Here is a 27,814-nt window from a genome sequence, read left to right as displayed (position 1 = left end):
CTGGGCAGATGCCAAGTACCTATAATCTAGTGACTTGGGAGGAGGCAGGAGTTTCAGGGCAGCCTGGAAAATTTAGCAAGACCCTGTCTCAAAATAAAAAGGGCTGGGTTGTGGCTCAGTGATAGAATTCTCCTGGGTCCAATCCCCAGTACCACCAATAAAGAAAAAGAAAAAGAAAAGAAAGAAACCAGAGGAGCCCTTTTCAGAAATGCAAAACCTCTTGGGGTTGGGGTTGTGGCTCAGTAGTAGAGTGCTCAGCCAGCATGTGTGAAGCACTGGGTTTGATTCTCAGCATCACATAAAAAATAAATAAATAAAGGCATTATGTCCATCTATGTTTAAAAACATTTTTAAAAAAGAAAGAAACCAGAGTTATAGTTACTTCCTCAGAGTATCCTTGCACAGGAAAGGAAGAACTTAGATTATTGGTCAGACAAAACCTCTACCTTATATCCTTCAACAAACACAGAAAGATTTGTCTGTAAGGGAAACTAGGGTGTCTGGAGAATTTAATACCTTCCACTCTTTGCTCTTGCAGGTCTAGCTCTTCTAGAACTGACCACATTCCATTATCTAGTGATAATCTGCTTTCCTCTTTGCTCCTGAATAAGCCTCTGATAGGGACTGGTTGACAGGGGAACCAACCAAGTGATTAGATGATTAGAAATTTCGTCCCTTATCTCACAGCCTCCAGGGAGGGAATATGGGCTGAAGAGTGAGTTGATCACCAATGGTCAATGATATAATAATCAATAATGCTTGGTAATGAATCCTGCATAAAAACAAAAACAAAAACCACAAACAAACAAAAACACCCTGCCAGATTTGGGGAGCTTCCAGATAGCTTGAACACATATAGGTTCCTAGAGGAAGGCACTCTGCAAAGGGCATAAAAGCTCTGTGGACCTTCCCATATGTCATGCATTATTCATATCTTCCATCTAGCTGTTAGTCTGTTTCTTTTTTTTTTTTAAGTGTTTCTTTCTTTTTTTTTTTTAAAGAGAGAGAGAGAGAGAGAGAGAGAGAGAGAGAGAGAGAGAGAATTTTATTATTTATTTATTTTTTTTAGTTTTCGGCAGACATAACATCTTTGTTTGTATGTGGTGCTTAGGCTGGAACTCCAGCCGCACGCATGCCAGGCGAGCGCGCTACCGTATGAGCCACATCCCCAGCCCCAGTCTGTTTCTTTTGTAATATTCTTTTTTTAATATTTATTTTTTTAAAAAATATTTATTTCTTTTAGTTGTACACAATGCCTTTATTTTTATTTATTTATTTTTATGTGGTGCTCAGAATTGAACCCAGGGCCTTGCACGCACCAGGCAAGAGCTCTACCGCTGAGCCACAACACCAGCCCCCCAAAAAATATTTCTTTCTTTTTTTAGTTGTAGGTGGACACAACATCTTTATTTTATTTTAAAAATAAAGGTGCTGAAGATTGAACCCAGTGCCTCACACATGCTAGGAAAGCACTCTACCTCTGAGCCACAACTCCAGCCCTCTTTTGTAATATTCTTTATAATAAACTGATAAAGTGCTGGGCAGTGGTACCCACCTGTACTGTCAGCAGCTTGGGAGGCTGAGGCAGGAGGATCATTAGTTCAAAGCCAGCCTCAGCAACTTAGCAAGCCCTAAGCAACTCAGCAAGACTGTGTCTCTAAATAAAACAATAAAAAGGGCTGAGGATGTGGCTCAGTGGTTAAGCATCCCTGGGTTTAATCCCTGGTATCAAAAAACAACACAAAGAACTGATAGTGGTTCTGGGAACCACTCTAGAAAATCTATTGAACTTAAGGAGGAGGTCATGGGAACCCTGATTTATAGCCAGACAGAAGCACAGGTAAAACAACCTGGGATATGTGAAGTGTGAGGGGCAGTTTTGTGAACTCACCTGAGGGACTGACTTGGGAACTATCTATCTCCAGGAGGATAGTGTTGGAATTGAGTTGAATTATAGAACACTCAGTTGGTGTCCACTGGAGAATTGCTTCGTGTTTAGAGAAACAACTGCTGCATCTGATGTCAGAAGTGCTGTGTTGAATGCTGGGACATAGCTCAGTGGGGATATAGCTCAGTGGGGAGAACCTAGCATGCACAAGGCCCTGGATTAAAAACAAAAAGAAAAAAGTATTGAGTGACTGCAAGAGTAGAGGGAGAAAAAAAAAAAGAGTTTTCCCGTCAATTCTAAAGACAATCCTATGAGATACATACTGTCCCTAGCACCATTTAATGGTTTGTGTGTGGGTGGTGCTGGGGACCGAATCAAGGCTCAGGGCCCTGTGCATGCTAGGCAAGCACTCTACCATTGAGTTATATTCCCAGCCCACCAGCCCCATTTTAGAGCTGAGAAAAATTGGTCTCAATAAGGTGAAGTAACTCGTCCAAGGCACAGAGTTCCATGTTGCTATCTCCTTCCTTACTGAATAAATGAGACAGTGGTGCATGTCTGTAATCCAGCTACCTGGGAGGCTGAGGCAAGAGCATCACAAGTTTGAGGCCAACCTAGGCAACTGAGCAAGATCCCACCTCAAAAATAAAAGGGGGCAGGGCTGGGGTTGTGGCTCAATGATAAAGTGCTTGCCTCTCACAGTTGAGGCACTGGGTTCGATTCTCAGAACCACATAAAAAAAATTAAAAAAGTAAAAAATAAAAGGGGCAGAGGGTGTAGCTCAATGATAGAGTACTTGCACAGCGTGTGCGAACTCCTAGGCACAATCCCCAGTACAAAAAAAAAGTTAAAAAAAAATGAATAGTCTCTGGTTTCTCACAGGAAAGTGGACAGAGCCTAGGACAGAAGGGTGGGAAGCCTCCACATTGGTTATAATCAATTTCATTCCTTCCTTACCAGCTCAGCACTGTACTAGGTTGAAGCAGTCCAGGAGGAGGTTAGGAAAGCCTTAGGCTATATATATTGTTCTTGTCTCAGGTCACAGATAGCAAATTTCTCTGCCTTTGGAAGGGTGGCCATAGGGACTGAAAGGTAGGCGCTTTCAAAGGGGACACACATCCCATCCTCCCATTTGAGGATATTTCCCAGAGAAAAGTTCAATTGAACCTTCACAGATAGTTGGGGCTTAAAGGAGAGGAAGTTGGTGAAAGAAAAATTAAATATTCACTAAATGCCTATCATGTGTTTGATACTATATTAGTGCCAAAAATACAACAGTTAGCAAAAGAGACTTCACCTCTGCCCCTGTGGAGGTTATGTCTAGTGAAGGAGACATACATAAACAAATATGCATTATATTACAATCTGCAACCAGCATTATAAAGGAAAAGTACAGAGCAATATGATAGCTTATAATGCATGATGGGTTGATCTAATCAAGAGAAGGAATACCACTTCTGAAGAAAGAGCCTGAGGCTTAGATTTGAAGAAAAATTTAAGTACCATTTCTTTTTTTGCTCTATGGAACTAGGAGTTGAACCCAGGCCTCATGCATGCTAAGCAAGCATTCTATGGTTGAGCTATATCTCCAGCCCTTAAAAGATTAATTAGAGAATAATTGTGATGTAGGATGTAAAGGCATACCAGTCAGTGCAAAGGCCCTGACACAGGAGAAAAAGACACAAGTCAGAGGAACTGAAAAGCTACTAGAAAGGATGGAATGCAGGAGGCTGGGCAGGAGAAAGGGTTGGGAAGGAGGATAGGTGGGAGCAGATCCTGCCATACCTTGAGGCCAAATTGAGAACTTAATCTGTATAAAAATTAAACAACAGGTTTTATGATTTTATTTCCTTTAAATAGATCTATGGAGCTGGGCATGGTGGTGCACACTTTAGTCCTAGCTATGTAAGGAGGCTGAGATGGGAGTTGAACCCAGGCGTTAGAGATCAGCCTAATTAACATAGGGAGACCCCATTTCAAAAAAAAAAAAAAAAAAAACTACAATAAAAAAAGATCTCTGGTTACAACATGAATAACCATAGACCAATTAGCAGCTTTGTTCTAGTCCAGGTTAAGAAATTATAGTAATTGGATTACACAGCAGAAATGAACAAAGCCAGAAAGACGGGAATAAAAAAGTTGAACTTGTGGGGAGTGAATTAGTCATCTCCTCTATGACCGAAAATCCATTACTGAACTCCCTCGTTCACTTAATAAATGCCTGATGACCAGGTTCAAATTCCCACCGTGTGGGTCAAGAAATCCTTATCCCTAAAAGGAGCTGCACAGTCCTCGTCTTTCTCTTTCTTGGAGGATTGTTCTTCAAAGGAGAACCCTTCTGCTTGACTTCTTACCCTTGTCCTCTGCCCTTGAAACTATGTAGAATTTCCAAACTTGCACTCTAGGGAAAGAAATAAGTTTCCTGTCCCACTTTTGAGAGTTTACTTTGGAAACTCAAAGTTGGAAGGTATCAGACTGAGACAGTCGGGAATGACTAGGATCCGGCCCCTGAATCCTACTTCTTCTGTGCTACCCCAACCCTGGAAGCATCTACACAGCGAAGACACGAATGGAAACAGAAAGCCCACCCATAGTTCTCAAGTGGGCTGGGCAGGAGGCGGAGTGGGCCTCTGTGACGTTTCAAGGACACGCCCCCTGGGCGGGCGCTGCGCCTGCGCTAGAACGGTTGCCTCGCTCCCGGAAGTGGAGGATCTAGACAGAGCGCCGCTGGGTCTGGGTGCCCGGAGGCAGCAGCGCTCGCGGAGCTTGCCCGCTGGCCCCCGACCGCCATGTCGTCCTTCGACACCAACCCATTTGCGGACCCAGTGGACGTAAACCCTTTTCAGGTAGGACCCCCAACTTACAGATCTATCTAGAACCAAGGGCCGCCGCCCGGGCCTTTTTCGCCAGAGCCGAGAGACGTGGCGTAGGAGGGACGGGCTATTTGTCCAATGGGAGAGCGGCTCTGAGGGAAGGCCAATCATAGCGTCTGGGGGCGGGACTAGCAGCAGGTGGAACTGCGAAGGGGGCGGGGCGCTGCAGCTTGGGAAGAGGTGGGATCTTCAACACCTGGGGACGTAGTCCTTCTGATTTGGCCCTTCACTGTGGAGAAGAGTACTGGAGAGGCAGTCGGACCCTTGGGGAGATGCCTTAGTGTCAGGGAGGGTAGCATAATATGACTATTACATTTCTGCAGTCTTGAAAAGACACCTGTCTTGAGTCACCTCAGGAGGTGACAGCAACAGATGAGGAACTTAGAAGCCTATGGTGATGGAGAAATGTGAGAAAACCAAAGCACTCTCCACCCCCACCACCAGCAGCTAAACTAGCATGTAAAGTATAGGAGAGTCCCTGAGGTTTATTAGGAAAAAAAAAATAGGAGAGGGTAGGTAGATAGCTCAAGTTTTGTAACATTGAAGCCATTTCTAATGCCTCTCAATTTTAAAATAGCCTTAATAATTTCCACACCTTGGCTATGGGTCTAGTTTGGGGTGGGTTTTAGAGGATAGGAGATCCCAGGAAGAGTCTTGAAGCAAAAGAATGTTGGTCTAATGGACCTAAGTGTAGGACAGGGTAATTGAGACTGTCCTATGAACTGGGCCTGACCTTTGGAACTAACACTCAAGAAAGAAACAGTCTTCCTATCTAAAGCTGAAACCTTCCTACTTTTGAGCAAAGCACAAGGATGTTCTTTTGCCAGTGAAAGGCCGGAACTCCTATTAGCTGCATGGCACCTTGTGTCTGCTCAAGAACAGTTTTAAAGAAGCCAACTTGTGCTGACTAGTGATTTATGAGCACAGATGTTTCTGCTCTGTCAGGTTGTCACTAGGTACATTAACTCATCCTGTTTGTACTTTATTTTGGTCATTGACAGCTTCAAAGTTTCCTGCAGTTATCAGGGAAATCCTTGGAGGGGTCCTTCCTGTGACTCACAGCATGAGTTTTCCCACCTTGAATCTTTTCAAAGGTCAGAGCAAAAGAGACTTGAACTAAATGATTAGATATTATCAGGAAAGTGAAAATTTTATGATTCTTTCATGGTTTCAAGGTGACTTTTAGCCGATGGAAACCCTCAAGGCATATTTTGGTAGCTTGTTCCTTATAACATTGGAGAATTCTGAACATTCCTCATGTAGCTTAATGCTTCTTGACAGAGCTCTTGCAGAGACTGTGTCTCTTATATAAGTCATCTCTATTAATTGGGTAAAGAAAGAACATTGCATTTTTTCCTGTCAATGTCAATTGTAACAGTTTTGCTTTAATTATAAAACTGCTGCATAATACTAGGAAGGCTCCAGTAGCTTTTTAAATGGGTGGTTTTGTTTTGTTTTTTATTGGGGTGGGGGTTGTTCTCTCAGGATCACAGTTTCTGCTGACATCAGAAGCAGTTGGCCATCCAAAGAAGCAGAGAGCTTTTCTTCACTGTTAGCAGTAGCAGGATTATTTTGACCTTTATTAGTAGCTCCTTGAAAGTCTTAAACCACATCTCTGGTCCCAGAAATGATTGTGCAAACTGTGAGAGAAATAACTTCTGCATTCAAGCAAGATAGTCTGCCCATCAGACAGCCCCCGGATATAGCAGGACAGGAAGCAGCTGTTAGCATATAAACCAGCAACATCTGGTAGGGAATCTTGTATGAGAAGAAGAAAACTGGCTGGCTGTAGTACTGCTCCCCCTCATCCTGTGCTGATTTTAGTTTTTAGCATTGGGAATTGAACCCAGGGGCCTTTTACCACTGAGCTACATCCCCATCCTTTTGTGTTTGTTTTGTTTCTGAAACAGGATCTCCTGGGTGGATGGGATTATAGGTGTGTGCCTAATTCGTGGCTTGCAGTTGTGTAGAGAGAAAGTGCTTTGGAGCCAGGTATGATGGTGAATGCCTATAATTCCAGGGGCTGGGAGGCTGAGGCAAGAGGATTGCAAGTTCAGAACCAGCCTCAGCAACTTAGTAAGTCTCTGTCTCAAAATAAAAAGAGCTGGGAGTGTAGCTCAGTGGGTAAGCACCCCTGGGTTCAATCCCTGGTATCAAAAATAAATAAATAAATAACCAGCTTTGGATATGCGGCCCCCAGTGTCGTCCTTGTGGTCACAGCTTCCCTCTCTTTCCTTAAGATGAAATTGTCTGCTTCCCTGACTGCCAAGGCTGGGACATTGGAAGGGTGCAGCCCTTGGGAGACTGGGTGTGAACCCAGCTTCATTTACTTAAGGTGTTGGCACAGAGCTCAGGAACGAGCAGGTGGATAGGCGATAGACTCAGAAACTGTCACACCTAGTCAGCCTCCAGAACAGTTTTTTTTTTTTTTCCTGTCTTGTCATATAATGGAGGATTGCAAAAATATACTTAGTGTTCAGAGTCCATGGTTAACTGCTAGAAATGGGAACAAGGTTAGAAATTTGTTTTAACTTTTTCAGTTTCATGATATGGAAACTAAAACATGCCAGAGTCACCAGTAAATTAGTGATGGGAAGAGGCTTAGACCTGGGCTTCATTCTGAGGACGGTACTATTTTAAAGGTTTTTTGTTTTCTTTGTACCAGGGATTGATCCCAAGTGCGTTTACCCACTTATCCCCAGCCACAGCCATTTTTATTTTTTATTTTGAAATAGGGTCTTCCTAGGTTGCTTACAACCTTGCTGAGTTGCTGAGGCTGGCTTCAAACCTGTAATCCTCTTGCCTCAGTCCCTGGGATTACAGGTGTGAACCACCACACCTGGTTGTTTTAAAGGTTTTTGAATCTTAGACATTAAACTGTTTTGAGGTTATTTTAGGCTAGCTAAGGAAAGAGTGTAACATCATTACTATTATCACCATTCTAGAAATTGGAGTACTGGTAGTGGTGAAAATAACCAATTATTATTAGCTAAGCTCTCCCCAACCCTCAGGGTGAGAGGGATGAAATAATACAGATTTATTGTGTGGGTTTTATGTGCTAGGGCACACATGCGCATACAACACACACACACACACAGACACACACACACACACATACACGGAATTGAATCCAGAATTGTGAGTATGTTAAGCGTGTACTCTGCTACTGAGCTCAACCCTTAGTGTGTCCTTTTTTAAAAAAAAAAAAAAAAAGATGTAGTTTTTAGTTGTTGATGGACCTTTATTCATTTATTTATATGTGGTGCTGAGAATCAAACCCAGTGCCTCACACATGCCAGGCAAATATTCCACCATTGAGCCACAACCCCACCCCCCTTATTGTGCTTTTTAAACCAGTATATGTTCTGGGTAATGGTAGTTTTGAAAGGTGGTCAGATAGGTTTGGGAATCCCTACCTATTCCTTTTTTTTTTTTCCCCTGGTACTGGAGATTTAACCCAGGACACTTAATCACTACTGAGCCACATCCCCAAAGACCTTTTTATTTTTATTTTTTATTTGAGACAGGGTTTCACTAAGCTATTTAGGGCTTTGCTAAGTTGCTGAAGCTGGCCTTGAACTTGTGTTCCTCCTGCCTCAGCCTCCCAAGTTACTGGGATTACAGGCATGTGCCATCACACCCAGTCTATTCCATCTTTCTTGAAGGTAACAAGTCTTATTAGTTTGTTGAGAAATCATAAAATAAAGAAATCTGATCAACTTTATTTGACCCAGCATTTCTCAAGTTATTCAACTGGAACCTTGTTTCTTACTCTTGTGAAAGCCAGTGAAACTCCCAGTGCATTGTTGACTCCCTCATCCAAGTTCTTTATCAAGCCCCTATTCACACCCCATGATGTGGGCATGGGCTTTTATGACCCCTTCCTTAAGTGTGGTTATAGTTGGGATTATTAGAAAACTTCCTACAAAGTAAAAACTATGTGTGGAAAGTCACAAGAGTGCAGCAGAGGCTTACCAAACTCCTAGGAGGAAGCAGAAAACTGCAAGCCAAGTGTTGACCATTTCACAACCTCCACTGGCACACCCCTAATGCCTCTGTTAATTATGGCATGTCTGCTTGGTACTTCTGGGTATTTGGGTTCCTGCTGTGGAAAGATTCTAGGGTGTCTGCCCCAAAAGTAAAGTTTCTCACTAAGTCTTGTCAGGTATTGAAGAAGTGGAAAGCTAAAGGGAGGCACTGTACTGTACATTTTATTTTTTGTACTTGGTAAAAGTCAGACCACCCAGGCAAATGCCAGAGCTGCTTTCTTAGTTGGTCCTTTTGCCAGATTTTCCCAGACAGAGAACAGTGATCTCAAGAGGGGGAGTAGAAGAGGTGGTGATGCTGAACAGAGGAAGCCTTTCAGTGTTCAGAGTTGCCAAATCACAATCTCACTTTCACACATTGCCTCCTTGCAGTTAAAAGATAATCTCAGTGCTGTGATTGCTTCTCAAGGATTTGAAACATTTTTCTCCTATGGGAGGAGAAAGTGGTGGCAGAAAAGTGATTTGGGTGTGAAGAAAGTTACATGAAGTTCCCTGCATAGACATGAGGACTTCGCCACTTCCCAGAGAGGGTTGGCTCCAGTTTTAACTGTTACTTTGGGAATTCTTAGAATCGTGAAGTGGACCTGGTACAACTGTCCTATGGAACAGGAGCATTGTCTTAAGAAATTTGAGAGAGTCAAGGTTTTTATATTTTAGGGCTAACTCCAGAAAGCTGCCCAGATGGGAATATTCTTGCCTTTATGGTTTGCACCTGGAGCCAGGCTTGTTAGAATTTGGCTGGAGATTCAGGTGAACTTGGACTCTATACTTCTGTTAAATTTTCTCTGGAGCCACTATGTGTAGGATAATCCTATATTCAGAGAATGGTAATATTTAACCAGGACAAACAAAGGGTACTTGCCATTCATTCAGAGAATAGGGCTGTGCACATTTGCAAGGTGTGACTCAGCCAGTAAGTGCCCCTTTGAGACCCTGACACATATGTGCAGGTCATTGAGGCCCTGCTGCTATGCAGATCAGGTAAATGGGCACGTGGTCATTGGTCAGATAGAGCTTCTAATCCAGCGGGAGAACCAAGAATACTCACTGATAGGACAGCACAGCATGAGTAGGATGATGTCAGTGTGCAAGAGGAACTGTGAGGAATCTTGGGAGGAAGGACAGAGCCATACAGGAATACCCTGGTATTCTGTCTTTGACCCTGTTCTCTCTACCTTCACTTACCATGACCTCAGAATAGCATTCACACACCAGTGATCCTAGATCCTGATCTCAAACTCTCTATCTTGAACTTCTAACTAGAATTTTACAACTCCCAACTGGACCTTTCTGGCTATTTCAACCAGATATAATCCATAGGTGTCTCTAACCCGATTTAGAATCTTCTTAGATCCCCTCCCTACCTACCACACCCAGCCTGAAAAACCTGTTTTTCCTTTCCTGTCATCATTATCTTAGTTAATGGTGGCAGTGTTCACTAGTCACCCAAGCTAGCAACCCCCAGCTCCCAACTCCTTCCTTTCCCTTCCCTTCTTGCCCCGCAGTCCTTCCATTTCCCCACCAACCTAGAGTTGCCAAACTGTGGCATCAACCTGAGAAGGTCTCTGGAGTTCTTCCTTCCTTCTCCATCCCTAGCTGCCACTTCTTAGTTCAATCCTCAGTGTCTCCCATGTTGATGGTCTTGTTCCAGCCAGAGCTCCAGCCATCATCCTTCCGGCATATTCATGTTCCTCACTGCTGCCAGATCATGGCATACCCTGCTCACACATCTCTGATTGTTACCTATTGCCTATAAAGTCAAGTCCAAACTCTTTCACCCTGGCCTTGCCCTTGTGAGACTGGTTTCCTGATACTCCTGGCTTCTCTCCACATACTCCACTCCACAGCCTCCATAACCACCTCCTATTTCCTGAACGCTTGCAAGCTCTTTTTTGGGGGGGGGGGGGGGGCGGTGGTGCTGGATATTGAACTCAGGAGCACTCTACCATTGAGATACTTCCCCAGCCCTTCTTAATTTTTATTATGAGATAGGGTCTTCCTGATTTGCTGAGGCTTGAACTTGGGGATCTTCCTGCCTCAGCCTCTGGAGTCTCTGAGCCAGCGTCAGCCCAGTGTGTGTGATGGGGTGGGACTGAACCCAGGGGTATTCTATCATCACTAAGCTACATTCCGGCAACCACCTCCTTTTTTTTTTTTTTTTCTTTTTTGGTATTGGAGATTGAACTCAGGGGCACTTGACCCCTGAGCCATATCCTCCCCAGCCCTTTTTTAAATGTATTTTATGTTGAGACAGGGTCTCACTGAGTTGCTAAGCACCTCGCTTTTGCTGAAGCTGGCTTTGAACTCTTGATCCTCCTGTCTCAGCCTCCCAAACCATTGGGATTACAGGTATGTGCCACCACACCTGGCCCAGCTCTTTTTTATTTTGAGACAGTCTCACTAAGTTGCTTAGGACCTTGCTAAGTACTGAGGCTGGCCTTGAACTTGCTATCCTCCTGCCTCAGCCTCCTGAATCAATGGAATTATAGGCATGCACCCCCCCCACCACCACCATTGTGTTTGTGTTTTTAAGGTAAAAATAACATGATCATATTATAGAAAATTTAGAAAACTGAAATGAAGGCATCCATATTTCTACCAGTCTTTTGCAGCCATTGTTATTTTGATGTCTATTCCTGCCAATCTTTTTCATATGATTATTTTGAAAAAACTGTATTTTAGCATTTATATAACAGAGCCTTTTCTGTATTATTATGCTGTCTGCATAGCTGTGATTTTTTCTGGCTGTTCAGGCCTTCGAGGGGATGTGCACCAAAATACACTTGTGCTTTGTGTCATTAGATATTTGTTTTGCTTTTTTTTCCTCCTTTTGTAAATCCTGGTGCAATGAACATTTCTGTAAGTACAAGGTTTTTTTGTTGTTGTTGTTTGTTTGTTTACATGTTTTTGTCATATTTCCTTAGAAAGATTCTCAGGTTCCTGGTGAGACAGCTCGAAGAGTACTTGCGGCTCTTTGTGTCCAGGACCCAGCCAACTCCACTGGGGACAATTTTTATCATTCTGTGACACTTTCTTATTCTGTGACACTAAGCCTCATCTCAAGCAAGTAGGACTTCACCAAGGTTGGTGACTCTGCCTCCTAGAAGGAAAGACTTGAGTTTTTTAATCTGTGAGATATTTCTTGATTGTGTTTATTTATTTATTTTTTTTTAATATTTTATTTACATTTTAGTTTTCGGCAGAGACATCTTTGTTTGTATGTGGTGCTGAGGATCGAACCCGGGCCGCACCCATGCCAGGGGAGCGTGCTACCTAGTATGAGCCACATCCCCACATCCCCAGGTTTATTTGAAATCAGCCTCATACTGGACGCTTGGGGAGAGTGTAACATGGGAAAACGGGGAAAAGTAAGTGGGCTCAGGCCCACATAGAACTTGTGAAATGAATGGAAGGAGATTTGCAAACCAAGGAAAACAAGTGTTTCATGACCCTCAGGAGCAGAGCCCCTCCTCCCCTCTTCTTCTAGTGTCCTCCATTTCAACTGTGTGGAAATGCTCCTCGGCCCAGGTGGAGGCTTGCCTTCCCAGGCCTTTGCTTGCCTTTTCTCCTTCTGGGAATCCCACCTTTCTCAGCCCTCTGGGGTGTCTATCCTCCCTCCTGACGTTACTCTGCATCTCACTTTGGTCCCTAGCACATTCATGAGGTGTATCCACTTGTTTCATCTATCAGACTGTGGACTCTAGAAGGGTAGGTGTTGTGTCTTGATTGTCCTGGTGTGTTTCTTACACTGTCACTCTTTGCTGAGTAAAAAGAACTGAGTGTAGGAGTTTTTCCTTGTTATAAGTTCAGTAAAGGGCATTAGCCAGTCTGAGTGGCTGAGGGGGTTTTAGATTGCTTCTCTCTCTCTTTTTTTTTTAAATATTAATTTTTTTAGTTGTAATTGGATACAATATCTTTAATTAATTTATTTATTTTTATGTGGTGCTGAGGATTGAGCCCAGGGCCTTGCCCATGGTAGGTGAGCGCTCTACTGCTGAGCCACAACCCCAGTCCCAGTTTGCTTCTCTTTTATAGGTGAAACTTAGTCCTCACTATCCTTTTAAATTACCACTTGACCCACTTAAGAACCAGTTGGTACTTAGTGAGCAGGAAAGAAAGTTGATGCTGTTGGCTTCCTATTTATAACTCAGGGTGAAAGCTAATGGGGCTAGTCAAGTGTGACCCTTCCTTGAAAGACTCTCTGCGTGTGTCTTACCAAGTATGTTTCCCAAGAATCAGCTGTTTGAAGTCCAGTAAGGAAACGAAGCAGAAGCCTTTGTCCATGTTCTTCTGGAGTGGGGTTCATTCATTCAGCCACACAGTGATAAAGCACCTTCCATTTGCCAAGTGCTGTATGAGGCTTGAGGAACCCTCGCTTCTTCAGAAGTATTGTCCCATGTCCCTAGAAACAGATAGACTTGGGTTCAGAATCTGGTGCAGCTGCCCCTGAGATCTTAAATGAACTGCTTCCCATCTCTGGGCTTGAGCTTTTCCAGCTGCAAAATAGGAATACTCCTCCCTCATAGAGTTGTCATGAGGAGTTAAATGAGGAGATATATGGCAGACTTTCTTAGCCGGAGTTCCTCAGCTGAGCCATAGAACACAGAAGCTGACTTCAGTGACTTTTCTCATTTCTTTTCAGAATGAATATAACATGTGCATTCTAGATGCACAGGAGAGAAATCAAGTCACTATAGATAGAGAATTCCTTATGGGGCATAAGTCTCTCAAAGAACCACGTTGAAAGAGGCTGGCAGAACCTTCTTTTCTGATGGCTTGACACAGTGGCCAGTTCTGAAGTGACTAGAATTTCACAGTAACATGGTTATATCGTGAACCTGGCACATAATAGACACAGTAAATGTCAGCTTCCTCTCACAATTCCTCCGCTTCCCTCCCTTTCTCACCAGACCTCAGATTCTCTTGAAGCTACCCACAGCTCTCAGGGGGAGCCCAGGTCTCTTCAGATGGAAAGTACCCATGTGTCTTACAGAGTGTTTTAGGCTTCTCTTCCCAGGCAAGTTGCCTTTGACCTTTGGGGCCTCTGATATCTACTAGACCTGCCTCCTGGAAAAAGTGGAGGCATTTTTTTCCTCAAATCTTTACTGAGTTGCTGTTCTGCCTTGGCTCCTTCACCAGGCCCCAGGGAGCAAAAAGGATAAACTAGTCCTAGATGCACTTGGCTGCACAGCATTACCAGCCTGTTAGTGGAGAAAAAAATCTGTTTATGATGAGCCTGGTGAGGACCTAAGGGCCAAGCCTTTAAGATTTTAGAAAAAGGAAGGGGGATCCATATGGATGGGTAGTCACTCCCTTCATCTTTATCCTGTCCCAACATCCCCTACTGAACTGCCATTGGCATCTCAACATGGGTCTGGAGGTTGTCTATTAAACATGTACACCTTGGCCAGATATATATGTGCCAGCACCTGAAACCACTACCAGGGCTGCCCCTCTGTTCCTCTGTCCTATGGTGATTCAGACTCAATTAACCAGTTCCTTGGCTGGTGGGTCTGATTTCAGTGACTTCAGCTCACTCAGTCCACTCTGGGTTGAGTCTGAAAGGGAAACAGATACTGAGCCCCACATCTTCCTTGCAAGAAGTCTGTTAATCCTGAGAGAAAATTGCTACTAGTTGTTCGGCTAAAAAATAACCTCAGAACCAATTCCTCCAGCTCCATGTGGCCTCCTAAACCTCATCTTGTCACTTTATTCAAGTCACAGGAGCCACTAGATAAGAGGTTGTATCCAGCAGAAGGGTCATGGTCACAGTGTCTGTTTCAGAGGAGGTTGGAGGGCAGTGGGACTGCCTGGGATGAGGCCTGTCCAGGGACAAAAGCTCTAGGCTGGGCCCTGGGGGTGGTCACACAGTCTCAACTTCTAGTTGCTGGCAGCATGGGTGGCAAGATAAGAATTAGTTAACAAAACAAACAAACTAAACCAGGGAACATGTTCAGACTGACCCTCATCTTCATCTCTGTAAATGTTCAGAATAGGGAATTAGCTCCTGCTTTGAATCCTAGGACAAGTTACTTCATCATGTGAGTGTCACTTTTTCCATACCTTTAAACAACTCCTATAAATGGAAGGAGTTGTTCTCTGAGGGTCTGAGTTTGAAAGGAGAACAGATACTGAGCCTCAACACTTTAACATTATGTTGAAGAGTTGGGTCTATGGAAATTCCCAGTAGTGCTTTTCTGGTGGAGGCAAGACTGAGCCTGAAAGACAGAAGCCTGTGGTCGAGTAGCAAGGGGCTGGGAGTGGGATGCAGAGATTCAGGGCTGGTGATAGCCTGGCACCCCTTATGGCTAATTTTCCCAGAGCCTCTGCATGGCCGTGGAATAGGACCTGAACCCTGCACCTGTGACCAGGAAGCGGGGAAGATGTAGGGTCAGGGTGAAAACAGACTGTTTCATGCCACCAGGGGTGTTGCTTGGGTGAAGAGAAGGATAGGAATCTTGAGCCAGGGGCCAGATGGGAAGCAGAGGATTAGAAACTTGAGACAAGGTTGTATTCTGAGGACATTGCACTTCTTGAAAAGAATCCTCCCAAAAACCAGAACAAAAGGTTTTCTTGGCTTTTCATCTGAGTGAGCCCTTCATATCTCTACTCCTAGCAAGTATGCCTGATTTAATAAAATCAGCACTGGCAGCCTGCAGCATTGTTTTTGTTCTAAGACCTTAAACTGTCCTTTAAAAAATAAGAGGAGCTGGGCATGGTGGTGCATGCTGTAATCATAATGACTTGAGAAACTGAAGGAGGAGGATTGCAAGTTCAAGGCTAGCCTTAGCAACTTAAGAGGAATACATACTTCCTATAGAATAATAGATAAAATAGCACAGAAGGGGGCTAAATGACAGGTAAGCCTCTACCTTCACCACCCCATCCACCTCATCTACTCCCCCCACCAAAAAAAAAAAGAAAAAAGCCCACTTCTGGAAGGCAAGTTCTATGAACCATCCTGTATCTGTAAGGCACTGATGAGCACCTGTGTGGTGCTGCTTCTAGGCCTCAGACTGGGTCTGGATCTTTTCTGAGATGTCATTTGAGCTGAACTATTTATAGAAAGGGCTAGGGGATACGGCTACAGTGTGGCAGGGTGGCCCAGAAGCCTGCAGGAGAGGCTTTTCGGGGCACTGGGCAGGGATCATCATCCTCACTACAGCCAGGTGTCATGGAGTTGCCTGCTCTGGCCTTTCGCCAGGGCACTCTCATCTCCTCCTGTATCTAATGCCTCTTTTTCACCTTCACAGGATCCCTCTGTGACACAGCTGACCAGTGCCCCACAGAGTGGCCTCGCTGAGTTCAACCCCTTCTCAGAGGTTGGTGAGCGTGCATGTTCTCTTGAGTCCTGGGATCCTTTGGTGGTGCCAAGATCTCTGGGGCAAGGAACTATGGCAGAGAAAGAAGCAGCTCTGAAAATCTATAGTCCTCAAGGGTACAATTCTAATATGAACTCAGGGTGGGAGTAAGGAGACATCATCAAAGGTTCTCTGCAATTCTCCTGTTGGGATATATGAACTGGGCCCCTCCCTGAGGAGGGCAGAGCACTAGTGGAGGTTCCTGGGTCTAGCAAGGCTGGGGTTACTGGGTTAGGGATCATATTGCCCTGAACTTGAGGCTTGTTGGCCAAGAGTCTGCAGAGGAAGGCCAAAAGCAAGCCCAGAAGGAGTTCCCCTCACCCTGTGGGCTTTCCACTAGTAGAACTCACCTATGTCCCCCTTTGATCTGTCCCACACAGACAAATGCGGCCACAACGGTTCCTGTCACACAACTCCCTGGGCCCTCACAGCCAGCAGTTCTCCAGCCCTCAGTGGAACCAACACAGCCAAGCCCCCAGGTACTGTTGACATAGAATCCATTGGCTTCTCCTGCAATGAGGGCAGACCCATGACTGAGCCCTGAGGCTGCGGGGGGAACAGAGGACCTTAATCACTGGCTCCCCTTCAAGGGTCTTGCAAAATTCTTTGGAACTGGTCACTTACAAGTGTAGGGGCTAATTGCCAACTGAAGTACTTACCAGGCTGTGGTCCTTGGTGTATTCAGAGAAAGAATTTGTTCCATTTTACTATTCCAGGTCCTCTTGAAGCCTTTGCCTTATTCTTTATTACTTGGGGCCCAGAATATCTTTATCTTTCTATGGCCCTATTTCTATATCTGTCTCTCTCCCCCTCTCCAACTGGGTTGAGGATAAAACCCAGGGCCTTGTGCATGCTAGGCAAACACTGTACTACCGAACTACACTCTTGGCCCTACACCCCCAGCCCATCTCTATTGATTTTAACCTAATTTATTCCTGCTTTTCTTCATATTTTCCCTTGTCCTTCACCAGATATGGTGAATTTTGTCTGCTTTATGCCCAACACTCCACTCTGTCAACTTCCAACCCTATCCCCAGCCTCCTACCTGAGGCTCCTTGCTGCCCCATGAGTGTGGCCCACAGTGGAATTGTATGTTACAGCTTCTGCCTAGGCAGATTGGCAAATTCCTGCCTGCCCGATTCCTGGCAGTGGGTGAGCTCTCAGAGAGGCAGATGCTACTAGGAGGAGATAGTATTCTCAGAGACAGCTACATGTGAAAGCTTCCAAAGGTAGGCCCAAGTGTAGATGCCAAGAGGGAGGCCCACGCTGGCCCTAGAACCCTGTGGAGGTGAGGCAAGCCTTACATGCAGGGTGACTTTATTTCAGCAGTGTGGTGGGCTTCAGGGATCCAGGCCCTGCTCAGATGAAGGCAGGAAAGGGGAAAGGAGACTAAGACCATCAATGTGGTACTGAGGTCTGTTCTCCTGCTTCTGCCTCCAGTGCTTGAAGTTCACCTCCCAAAGGCAACCTTAGCTCTTTGGGGAACTCCTTTTGGTAAAAGGTGTGTTGTGAATGTATGCTAAGTTTGTCATTCTCTGAGATGACCTGCTCCCTAAAGAAGACTGTAGAAGGAACCTGGCCAAACAGTGACAGGAGCCTGCAGGAACAGGACTCTAGGCCCCATTCTGCTCAGTCTCACCAGAGCATCACTGAGCTCCCTCGCTCAGATGCTCAGCTCAGCCTGCAGAGGAGATAAAGCATGGACTCTGCACACTGTGAAAGCCAGGCAGGGCTGTGTCTCAGGGCTTGTCTGGGGAATGTCCAGTCACAGTTCAGGTGATCAGCTCTATTGAGATGGGCTTCTGGAGGCAGCTCCTCTGGGTGGGCAGAGATGGTAGAGAGTTAAATACAGATCCCTGGGACTCTATCCCTGACCTCAAGTGTCTCTTCTCTGTACTCACTGCTGAAAGCTTTGCGCTATTCCCTCTTCACATGCCCACTCCAGGCTCTTCACGTAAGGCATGAGTCTCTGGGTTTCTGGCTTCATTTAATCTCTTGTGAGGTTTTCTTCCCTCTGCTATACCCCAAAGGTCATTAACTGAACTCAATGCAGACTCCAGTTTGGGGAATAAGAAGGGTGTCATGGGGGATTCTTTTCTTAGCTCAAGATTAGGGATAAGGGGAAAAGAGAACCCTAGTAATAGCTTAGTGGCCAGAGGGTAGTGTAGGGGCAATGGGAGATAGATCCCCTTGGCCTCTCTGTGGCAGTCCTCAGTTTTCCAAGACACTGTGGGACTGGTACCTCCTCTGGTACTCCCTACTTGATCTTCTTATTTGGTACAAGGTGCCTTTGCCTGCCTTACCCAAGCTGACACTATTCCTCTGTCTCTTAATGTCTGGCTGCCCTCCACCCCATTCTCTCAGGCTGTGGCAGCTGCAGCCCAGGCAGGCCTGCTCCGGCAGCAGGAGGAACTGGACAGGAAAGCTGCTGAGCTGGAACGCAAGGAGCGGGAGCTACAGAACACTGTGGCCAGCTTGCATGGTAAGGGAGGCTGCTGGAGCCTCAGCCCACCCTGCCTGGTACAGGAATGTCCTCAACTCTGTACAGATTGCCCTCCCAGCACTCATCCTGAGCCACCTTCTTCCTGGGGTAGCTGCAGAACTTCAAGGAATTCTTGGTCTTCTCAGAAGGGCACCAGTCCTAGGGGAGAGTAATAAGTTGGAAGTCTACAATAAGTTGGAGATCTACAGTGTAGACTTGATGTAGATTATTTTTGCACTCCTTTCCAGATCTGAAATTCTTTTTCTTTTTTCCAGTAGTGGGAATTGAACTCAGGGTCTTATGTATTCTAGGAAGACATTCTACTATAGCTACCACCCTAGCCCTTTTTAAAATTTTTAATTTAGTTTTTCTAGTACTGGGGATTGAACCCAGAGGCACTTCAACACTGAGCCACATCCCTAGCCCTTTTTAAAAATTTTTATCTTGAGACAGGGTCTCATTAAGTTGCTTAGGGCTTCACTAAGTTGCTGAGGCTGGCCTCAAACTTGTGATCCTCCTATCTCATCCCCTCAAGTAGCTAGGATTAGAAGTGTGTGCCACTACGCACCCAGCCTGAAATTCTGATTGTTTGATAACATGGGACAGGCAGTGGTCCCACAATTTATTACTCATGATGATGACCCTAGTTATCTTGCTTGTGGGCTTGTTATTAATAAAAATAATTACTTAGACCATTTAGCTCTCTACTTCCCAGTGCATTTGGGCTTCATTATCTTTGAGTGAGCTTATTTAAAGGTGTCTCTTTGGGAACATTTACAATCTTCCATCCCACTCATGCTCCTGCTTGTGATAGGCCCTCTGCAAACTCTGGTTTGCCTATAAACTGGGCCAGCATGTGCATTTCTCTTTCCACACAGTGAGAGAGAACAACTGGCCAGCCCTGCCCTCATGGTGCCCTGTCAAGCCCTGCTTCTATCAGGATTTCTCCGCTGAGATCCCTGCTGACTACCAGCGGATATGCAAGATGCTGTACTATCTCTGGATGTGTGAGTCCAACTCCTGCCCTCAGAGTTCAGGGGTGCAGTGGGTCTCTTTTTGGTCAGCTTATTCTTCTCTGGTGTTGAGACTTTCTTCAGACTTCAGCTTTCCTGATACCTAGCTGTGTTAGGGATCTCCCTACACAGGGTGCTCTCTTCTTGAGAGGGTCAGTTGAGACCACTTAGCACATAGAGTGGAACTAAGCAGACTTCCAAGTCCCTGTAAAGCTCACTGCTCTAAAAGGCCCATTTTAGGTGAAAGCCTCTCTCTCAGGCTCCTAGGTTCCTGTGGGTGAGAAAAGAGATTCTGTAGCTCTTTTGTGGGCCACTAGGGCCAGGGAAAAAGTTACTTCTCAAAGATCAGCCCTGGAACTGCACTTCCCCATGACTACTTCCCAGAGACCTGGGCTGTCCTATTACCTCTCAGGAACTTAATTTTGAGGTTCCTGAAACCAGAGTTTGGGAACTGAGATTCTTTACTATTTTTGTAGCTGTCATACAGCATGGACCTCACTTCCTCTCCTAGGGAATGGCTTGCCCTGTCAGGGAGCCTTCAGCTGCCTTGGCTTAGTTTGTTTCTCTCCTCTCCCCTTGCCCAGTGCATTCAGTGACCCTGTTTCTGAACCTGCTTGCCTGCCTAGCCTGGTTCACAGGCAACAGCGCCAAGGGAGTGGACTTCGGCCTCTCGATCCTGTGGTTTGTGATCTTCACCCCCTGTGCCTTCCTTTGTTGGTACCGACCCATCTATAAGGCCTTTAGGTGAGTAGGACTGTGGCAAAGAGTGAGGGTTAGGTTGGCATCCCAGTAGTAGGTGACAGACCCCAGGCCTGGGGTCCCATCCGCCTAGTGCATAATAGAGTGGTGTGGAAATTTGGTTTCCTAGTGCCACCCAGAGCCAGAGCAGACAAAAACAGGAGCCATTTTCTTCAGTTGGACCTGAACTCTGCTCTAGGCCCTGTCCACAAATGAGGCAAGGAGATCTAGAGAAGGGATATGGAGCCTCATTTGCCATCCCACTGCACCCAGTCTTGCTGGCAGGAAGATATTTCAGTTGCTAGGAAGAAGGGTCCTCAGAGAACTCCCCTTGGAGTCTCTAAGTGTGCTTAAGAGTGTCAAGCGGATGTTCTTGGTGGCCTCTCTCTTATGTTCACTTGTATACCCTGTTGACTCTTGGGTATCTGATGAGTGCCAGTGCCTAGGTTAGATACTGTGAACATGAATGGCTACATCTCATAGACCCCTAAGGGTTTTGGAATTGTACCTCTGGGTTGATGTTTTCAGAACTGAAATGGGTCAGGGCCCAACTGCATGATCCCATGCATCTTCAGGCAGGACCTGAATACTGCAGGGTACAGCGGTGGAGATGCTCAACCCATAAAGAGCCTTATCTGATATTCCTACTCTCCATTCCCCAGGTCTTTTGTCCATTTTGTCCACCCAGGTCTTCACAGGTTTTGTGGTATGGTGGTAGTCGTTTGAACTCAGGGCCTCTACCACTAAGCTGTGTCCCAACCCCAGGCTTACAGTTTTTACTATTAGAGATTTATGCGTTTTGCTTAGATTTTTATTGCCTCCTATGAAATGCAGGTACTACAGGAAATGGAGTGTTAGGCTCTTTATATTATCCTTTGGGCGAATAATTTTATCAGGGAGGCAGTAAAAGCCAACCCTTCTTGATTTTTTTGGTAGATATCCATGTGTTTATGTCCTTATGGACAGTGGGACTGGTTCCCTGGGGCCCTGGCTACTTGTCCATCCTGCTTCCTGGCCCCTAGTTAAAATAGATGTCATACAAAGTAAGGAAGGCTCAGGAAATGGCCCAAGCCCTCTCATGACTTCTTATTTCCCTGTCTCTCCACAGGTCCGACAACTCTTTCAGCTTCTTCGTGTTCTTCTTTGTATTTTTTTGTCAAATAGGGATCTACTTTATCCAGTTGATTGGCATGCCTAACCTGGGGACCAGGTGAGACCTGAGAGGCATCACAGTGGGAAGTAGGCTTTGAATGTAGGGCTCAGCCTCTCTTGCCCTGTTTACTAGCTCCCAGAGAACTCCATGGATGACCCCAATTCTACCACAGTGGGAGGGGGTGGATGGGCCTGCCTCTGGATCTGCCTTGAGTAAGTTTCCTGTTACTTACCATTCTTAAGGTGGTGAGTATAGGTGAACTTGGCTTGAATCCTTAGGGCTGTATGCTGTGCTAGATTATAGCCTCTTCCTCCCAGAGGCTGAGGGATGACCTGGCCTTTATAGACACTGAGCTGCAATGTCCAGAGACATTGTAACTGCAGGAGACAGGGCCCAGCTTCCCCTCTGTAGGCTTCTTCTTGCTGTCCTCCCTGAGCACCTGGCTGACTTGAGTTTTCTGGCTACCTTGGTCCTCAAATCAAAATTAGTCTCTAGAGGAAAAGCTAGGACTGATAATTTGCCTCTCTGTTCCAGTGCACAGAGGCAGTACAGAAAGGTCAGACAGGCACTTGGCTGAGAGCCCAAGCCTGGAAGAGTGGCACTATTTTAGTCCCCTCCCTCCAGCACAGCTGGCAAATCCAGAGCATGAGGAGAAGGCTGGCTTCCCTGGCACTCAGAGCCAGTGCCCACTGTCCTCCCACCAGCGTGCTTCCTTCTCACCCAGCTCTTTCTAATCTGCTCTCTTTTCATGAACTAATTCAATTACTCTTTACCCTAAGCAAGATCCTGGTAGAACGGCTGTCATGGGGATATAGCTCAGTTGGTAGAGTGCTTACCTTGTATGTACAAGGTCCTGGGTTCAATCCCCAGCACCACAAAAAAAAAAAAAAAAAAAAAAGAAAAGAAAGGATAACTGGTGTTTGCCAAGCATGGTGGCATAAACCTGTAATCCCAGATACTCCAAGGCTGAGGCAGGGGGATTGCAAGTTTGAAGCCAGCCTGGACAACTTCAGCAACTTAATGAAACCTTATCTCAAAAAATAAAAAGGACTGAGGATGTGGCCCAGTGGTAAAGTGCCCCTGGTTCAATCCCTAGAACCAAAATAATAATGATGATAATGACAATAACAACTGTTATTCACACTCTGGCCCTGGCCTTGCCCCTCACTGCTCTGCATGGTTCCAACTAGATGTGATCTAAAGCCTCCAATTGCCTTTCTACAGCCCTTCTGTGACCATTTTCTAATTGTGTTTCACCACATCTTGTTATTTGTTGTAAAACACTTTAACAGAATTTGCCATCGTATTTACCACCTTAACCACTGAGGAATGTACAGTTCTGTGGCATTTAGTCAATTTTTTTTTTTTTAATTTCACTCATTTTTTTAATGTGGTGCTGAGGATCGAACCCAGGGTCCTGCATGTAGGAGATGAGTGCTCTACCGCTGAGCCACAACCCCAGCCCCTAGTTGAAATATTTTATCAGCCCAGAAGAAAATGCTATTTCACATGGGAAGTCATTCCTCATTCTCTGCTTCCATGAACCCCTGGCAACCATTAAACTTTTTGTGTGGCTCCCTTCATGTAGCATAATGTTTCCAAGATTCAGTCATGCTTTAGTATGTATTAGTACTCTGTTCCTTTGTATGACTAAATATTATTCCATTGCATGGATATACTATATTTATTCATCAGTTGATGATCATTTGCATTCATTTCAAAATTCTTTTATCTATTGTGAATAGTGCTAAGAACGTTTTCTGGGGGGTTTACCAGGGATTGAACTCAGGGTCACTCAACAACCACTAAGCCACATTCCCCAGCCCTATTTTGTATTTTATTTAGAGACAAGGTCTCACTGAGTTGCTTAGCACCTCACGAGGCTGGCTTTGAACTTGTGATCCTCCTGTCTCAGCCTCCTGAGCCACCAGGATTTTAGGTATGTGCCACCACTCCCAGCTTGATGTGAACATTTTTATACAGAATTTAATTTGAAGATCATCTTTTGTGCATGTCTGGGTATGTGTGGTGCTGGAGATTGAACCTAGGACCTCATGCATGCTAAACCAGCCATCTACCATTGAGCTATACCCCTAACCTCAAGTTTTTGTTTATCTCTAACCTCAAGTTTTTGTTTATCTTCCCTTTGTATATCTTTCTTTTTTTTTTTCATTACTTATTTCTTTTATTCATTACCTTCTCCCATTAATCAATCAGTCAATCAGCAACTCAACTTACAAACCACTTTATCTTTTCCATATTTTTATGGTTATATATAATGATGGAATATGTTGTTACATATTTGTAAATGCACATGATACAACAATATAATTTGGTCAACATCATTCGTCAGTAATTCCTCTTTCTGTTCCCTTCTCCCTCCCCTTGGTCCATTTCCTCTATTTTACTGATCTCCCTTTGATTTTCATGACACTCTACCCAATTTTTCCTTCTCTATTTTTCACAAATAAGAGAAAATCAACCTCAAAATATAGATTGACTTCTTTACCTCTTTTTTTGTGTGTACTGCCATCATTCCAGTCCAAGCCACAATAATCTCTTGTCTGGATAACCTTCATAGTCTACTTAATGATATTTTCATATTCAGTCCAGCTCCCCTCCAACTGTGATTTATGTATAGGGAAGGTATTTCTCACAAAAACAAATGGTATACATTAACAAGGGAAAAAATCTGCCAGGTGTGGTGGTAGATGCCAGTAATTCCCAGCAACCCAGGAGGCTGAGGCAAGTATGAGGCTAGCCTCAGCACCTTAGTGAGATCCTCAGAAACTTAGTGAGACTCTGTCTCTCTTTTTTTTTTTTTTAAGAGAGAGAGAGAGAGAGAGAGAGAATTTTAATATTTATTTTTTAGTTCTCGGCCTTTGTATATCTTTCTAGGAGTAGAATTGGTGAGTTATATAGTAATTGTACTTTCTTTTGTAGTGTGGTACTAGAGCTTGAACCTAGGGGCACTTTACCACTGAGCTACATCCCCAGCCCTTTTAATTTTTTATTTTGAGACAGGGACTTGCCAAGTTGCTGAGGCTGGCCTCAAACTTGCTATCCTCCTGCCTCAGCATCTCAAATCACTGGGATTACAGGCATGTGCCACCACACCCATCTAAGTCTACCTTTAACTTATTGAGGAGCCTCTAAAGTGTTTCACACAGTACCTGAACTACTGAGCAGTGCATGAGGGTTCCACTTTCTTCATGTCCTCACCAATACTTGTTATTTTCTTTTTAATTTAAATTATTATACCACCCTAAAGATATATTTCACAGTTGTTTTGATTTGCGTTTCCTGAATGCTAATGATATTGAGTACACTTTATGCTTCTTGGCCATTTGTGTATCTTCTTTGGAGAAATATCTGTTCTATTCTTTTAATAACTGGGCTTTTTGTTATTGAGTTGTAAGGGTTCTTTACATATTCTGAATGCTAGACTTTTACTAGATAATGTTTTCATAAGTTTTATTTTCTGTTCTCTACATTAATTTCTCAATGTCCTTTTTGCTGGGTATGTTGGCACATTCTTGTAGTCCCAACTTGGGAGGCTGAGACACAAAGATCACAAGTTTGAAGCCAGCCTCAGCCGTTTAGTAAGACCTTATCTCAAAAAATAAAAAGGGCTGGGGGTGTGGCTCAGTGGTAAAGTGCCCCTGGGTTCAATCCCTGGTACTGGAAAAAAAAAAAAAATCCTTTCAAGCACAGAAGTTATTTATTAGTGCTGGGAACTGAACCCAGAGCCACATACAAGCTAAAAAGCATGTATTCAACCACTGAGCTATAGCCCTACTCTAAAAGTTTTGAATTTTGATCAAGTCCAACTTACCTTTTTCTTTTGGTGTCATATCTAAGAAACTATTGCCAAACTTATAATCATGAAGAGTTGTAGTAAGTTTTCAAATCAGGGAGTATGAAGATAATCCCTTTTACAGATGAGGATACTGGAACTCAGGGATGTGACAAGGCTGACTAAAGACAGAAGGGGCTATTCCTGAGCTAGTATGAGAAACTTGGTGCCAGGATAAATGCAGCAGGCATTCCATGCACCCCACCCCCAAGGAACAGGGGGCAGCTGCTACATCTTTCTGGACCTCACATGGCTAGAAGATTCCCCATGTGAATCCATTTCTGAGGCCCCAGAGGAGGCCAACCTGGAGTGGCCTAGCCTCTCTCAGACTAAGGGCTCTGGCCCATAGCGTTCACTGTTATTGCAGAGAGATGTCCAGGTGGTAGTTGGGACACAGCAGCCAATTGGAAAGAACCCCTTATGGAACTTCTGGGACCCACTCCCACTTTGCCCCCTCTGGCCCGCCTCTTCCTTTTGTAGTGGTTGGATTGCAGCCCTGTCTACACTGCAGCAAGAGTCTTTGGCCGTGTCAATCATCATGATGGTGGTGGCTGGCTTCTTTACACTATGTGCTGGGCTCTCGCTCTTCCTCCTACAGCGGGTAAGTGAGGGCCAGACCCCAACAAGCTCAAAGAAGTAAGTGCTCTCTCTGGTCTTTGCTATGAGGGGTTCCTCATCTCTGTAGTTGGGCCTCCTAGGACATGGAGGTGTACAGCACATGCCTCCAAGATTCTTAAGTGAGCAGTTAGGCAGAGTTGGGTGCCTGGGGGCAAGTCCCTGTGGGAGTATAGCTAGAATTCTGGTGGGCCCATCACTCCACCCTCTTTCCCCAGGTGCACTCCTTCTACCGCCGGACAGGAGCTAGCTTCCAGCAGGCCCAGGAGGAGTTTTCCCAGGGCATCTTCAGCAACAGAACCTTCCGCAATGCGGCCTCATCTGCTGCCCGAGGAACCTTCCAGGGGAATTAGTCCTCCTGATTCTCCTCCCTCTGCCTCAGCCTCTTCTCTCTCCTGCCTTCTAAGCTGCACTTTCCGTGGGTGCCTTATGCAGTGGTTGTGCCCAGCACTGACCCGGCGGGGGGCCTTGTCGTGACTCTTCCTCCTTCCTCAGCAACTAGCTCTCCCTTTCCCCTGAGGGATGGGGGAGGGAGGGACAGGGACTTTTTTTTACACAAGAGAAAAAAATTAACAAAGATGTCTTTCCTTCTCTGGTGGTGGTTTGGTAGGATTCTTTTGTCTCACTGGAAGCAGTGGGACTGAAGCTGTCTTCCTCCTGTATGCATGCACACATGCATGCACGCGCGCGCGCACGCGCACACACACACACACACACACACATACACACAGAGGATCATTAGCTGGCCTGGACCTATCCTAGCTGGAATTTTCTGTTGGCATCCTGGAACTTCATGTCCTGGGACCACAGTCCTTCCCCAGAAGGCCTGGCCCAAATTGGGCTCTACATAGCGAGCATGGGACCCCCATCGTCCTGCCCTGCCTGACCTGGTTGGGATAAACCTCCCAAGGGTTCCATTTTAGGTGAGCTGCAGTCTAGGTATATGGACAGGTCTGTTCCCCAGATCATTCTGGCACGGTCTCTGGGTTTCCAGAGTCTCTGGCTGGTTGCCCCAGGCTCTTCCCTGCCTCATGTTATTCACAAATATATTCATAACCTTCCTGGTTGTGTAGCACCTTGTCCCTTCTGGCTCTGAGTCCTTTTCAGACTATGAATGTGCAATGGAGTTAGCTGGGATTGAGATAAGGAGGGATAGGACATTGGTCCCAAGTTGTCCCACCCAGCCTTTGGCAGTCTGCTAGGAGAGTGGGTCTTGAATGTTCTGGTGGTTTGTATGGCCCTGTTTGTTCTGACTTCTCTCATCTCCTAAAGGACAGGTATTCTTTGCCTTGTCCTTAATCCTGTCCCCACAAATAGCCATTTCCATCTTGTGAAACTCTTGAGGGAGGGGGAATCGTTCTAGAACTGTGTCCTTCAGGCAGGACAGATGAGCCATTTTTCTGAGGGTTCCAAACTAATCCTTCAGGATTCCTTCCACACCCAGAGTAGAATCTAGGTCATCTTCCATCACTTGGGATTCTTAGGAGGTGTGTTACTGTGATGCATCTCTGGGAGTTCACTGCCTGCACCTTGTCCTGCAGAGGTTGCAGGATCTGGTGTGTGGGCTGTGGGAACTTAGCAAGCTGGCCAGACTGCAGACTCTGGGTCCTGGAGCCCGCCTGAGGCAGCCCCCCAGACTGTCAGCCCACTTAGGCCTAGAGCCACTCAGTGATAATGACAGCGACCAGGGTTTTGTAAACTCCTTTCTGGTGTTTTTCTCCTCCGTGTACAAATGTATATGTTTTGTCTAAATTTTTGTGCTTAAATAAAAATAAGACATTTTCAGACA

At 45.2% G+C, this 27,814-nt stretch overlaps 2 protein-coding genes across 2 annotated transcripts in view; one reads left to right on the top strand and one right to left on the bottom strand.

The window, feature by feature from the left end:
- Nucleotides 1-4,812, bottom strand: part of Mpi (mannose phosphate isomerase) — a 17,798-nt gene extending 12,986 nt beyond the window's left edge. Inside the window, exon 1 of the mRNA XM_076851104.2 lies at nucleotides 4,753-4,812. The gene's annotated coding sequence lies outside the window, so the exon portion shown is untranslated. The remainder of the gene's footprint in view (nucleotides 1-4,752) is intronic.
- Scamp2 (secretory carrier membrane protein 2) lies at nucleotides 4,578-27,814 on the top strand. Its single transcript, XM_076851105.2, has 9 exons — nucleotides 4,578-4,734; nucleotides 16,061-16,129; nucleotides 16,549-16,647; nucleotides 18,533-18,650; nucleotides 19,529-19,657; nucleotides 20,248-20,407; nucleotides 21,510-21,611; nucleotides 25,891-26,011; nucleotides 26,244-27,814. Exons 1-9 carry the CDS (start codon nucleotides 4,678-4,680, stop codon nucleotides 26,376-26,378), a joined length of 990 nt encoding a protein of 329 aa, XP_076707220.1. The 5' UTR covers nucleotides 4,578-4,677; the 3' UTR covers nucleotides 26,379-27,814.

This window comes from Callospermophilus lateralis, chromosome 3, assembly GCF_048772815.1.
Source record: "Callospermophilus lateralis isolate mCalLat2 chromosome 3, mCalLat2.hap1, whole genome shotgun sequence".
Lineage (NCBI taxonomy): Eukaryota > Metazoa > Chordata > Mammalia > Rodentia > Sciuridae > Callospermophilus > Callospermophilus lateralis.
Note: the sequence above shows the minus strand (reverse complement) of the source record. Positions and strands in the feature narration are given on the sequence as shown.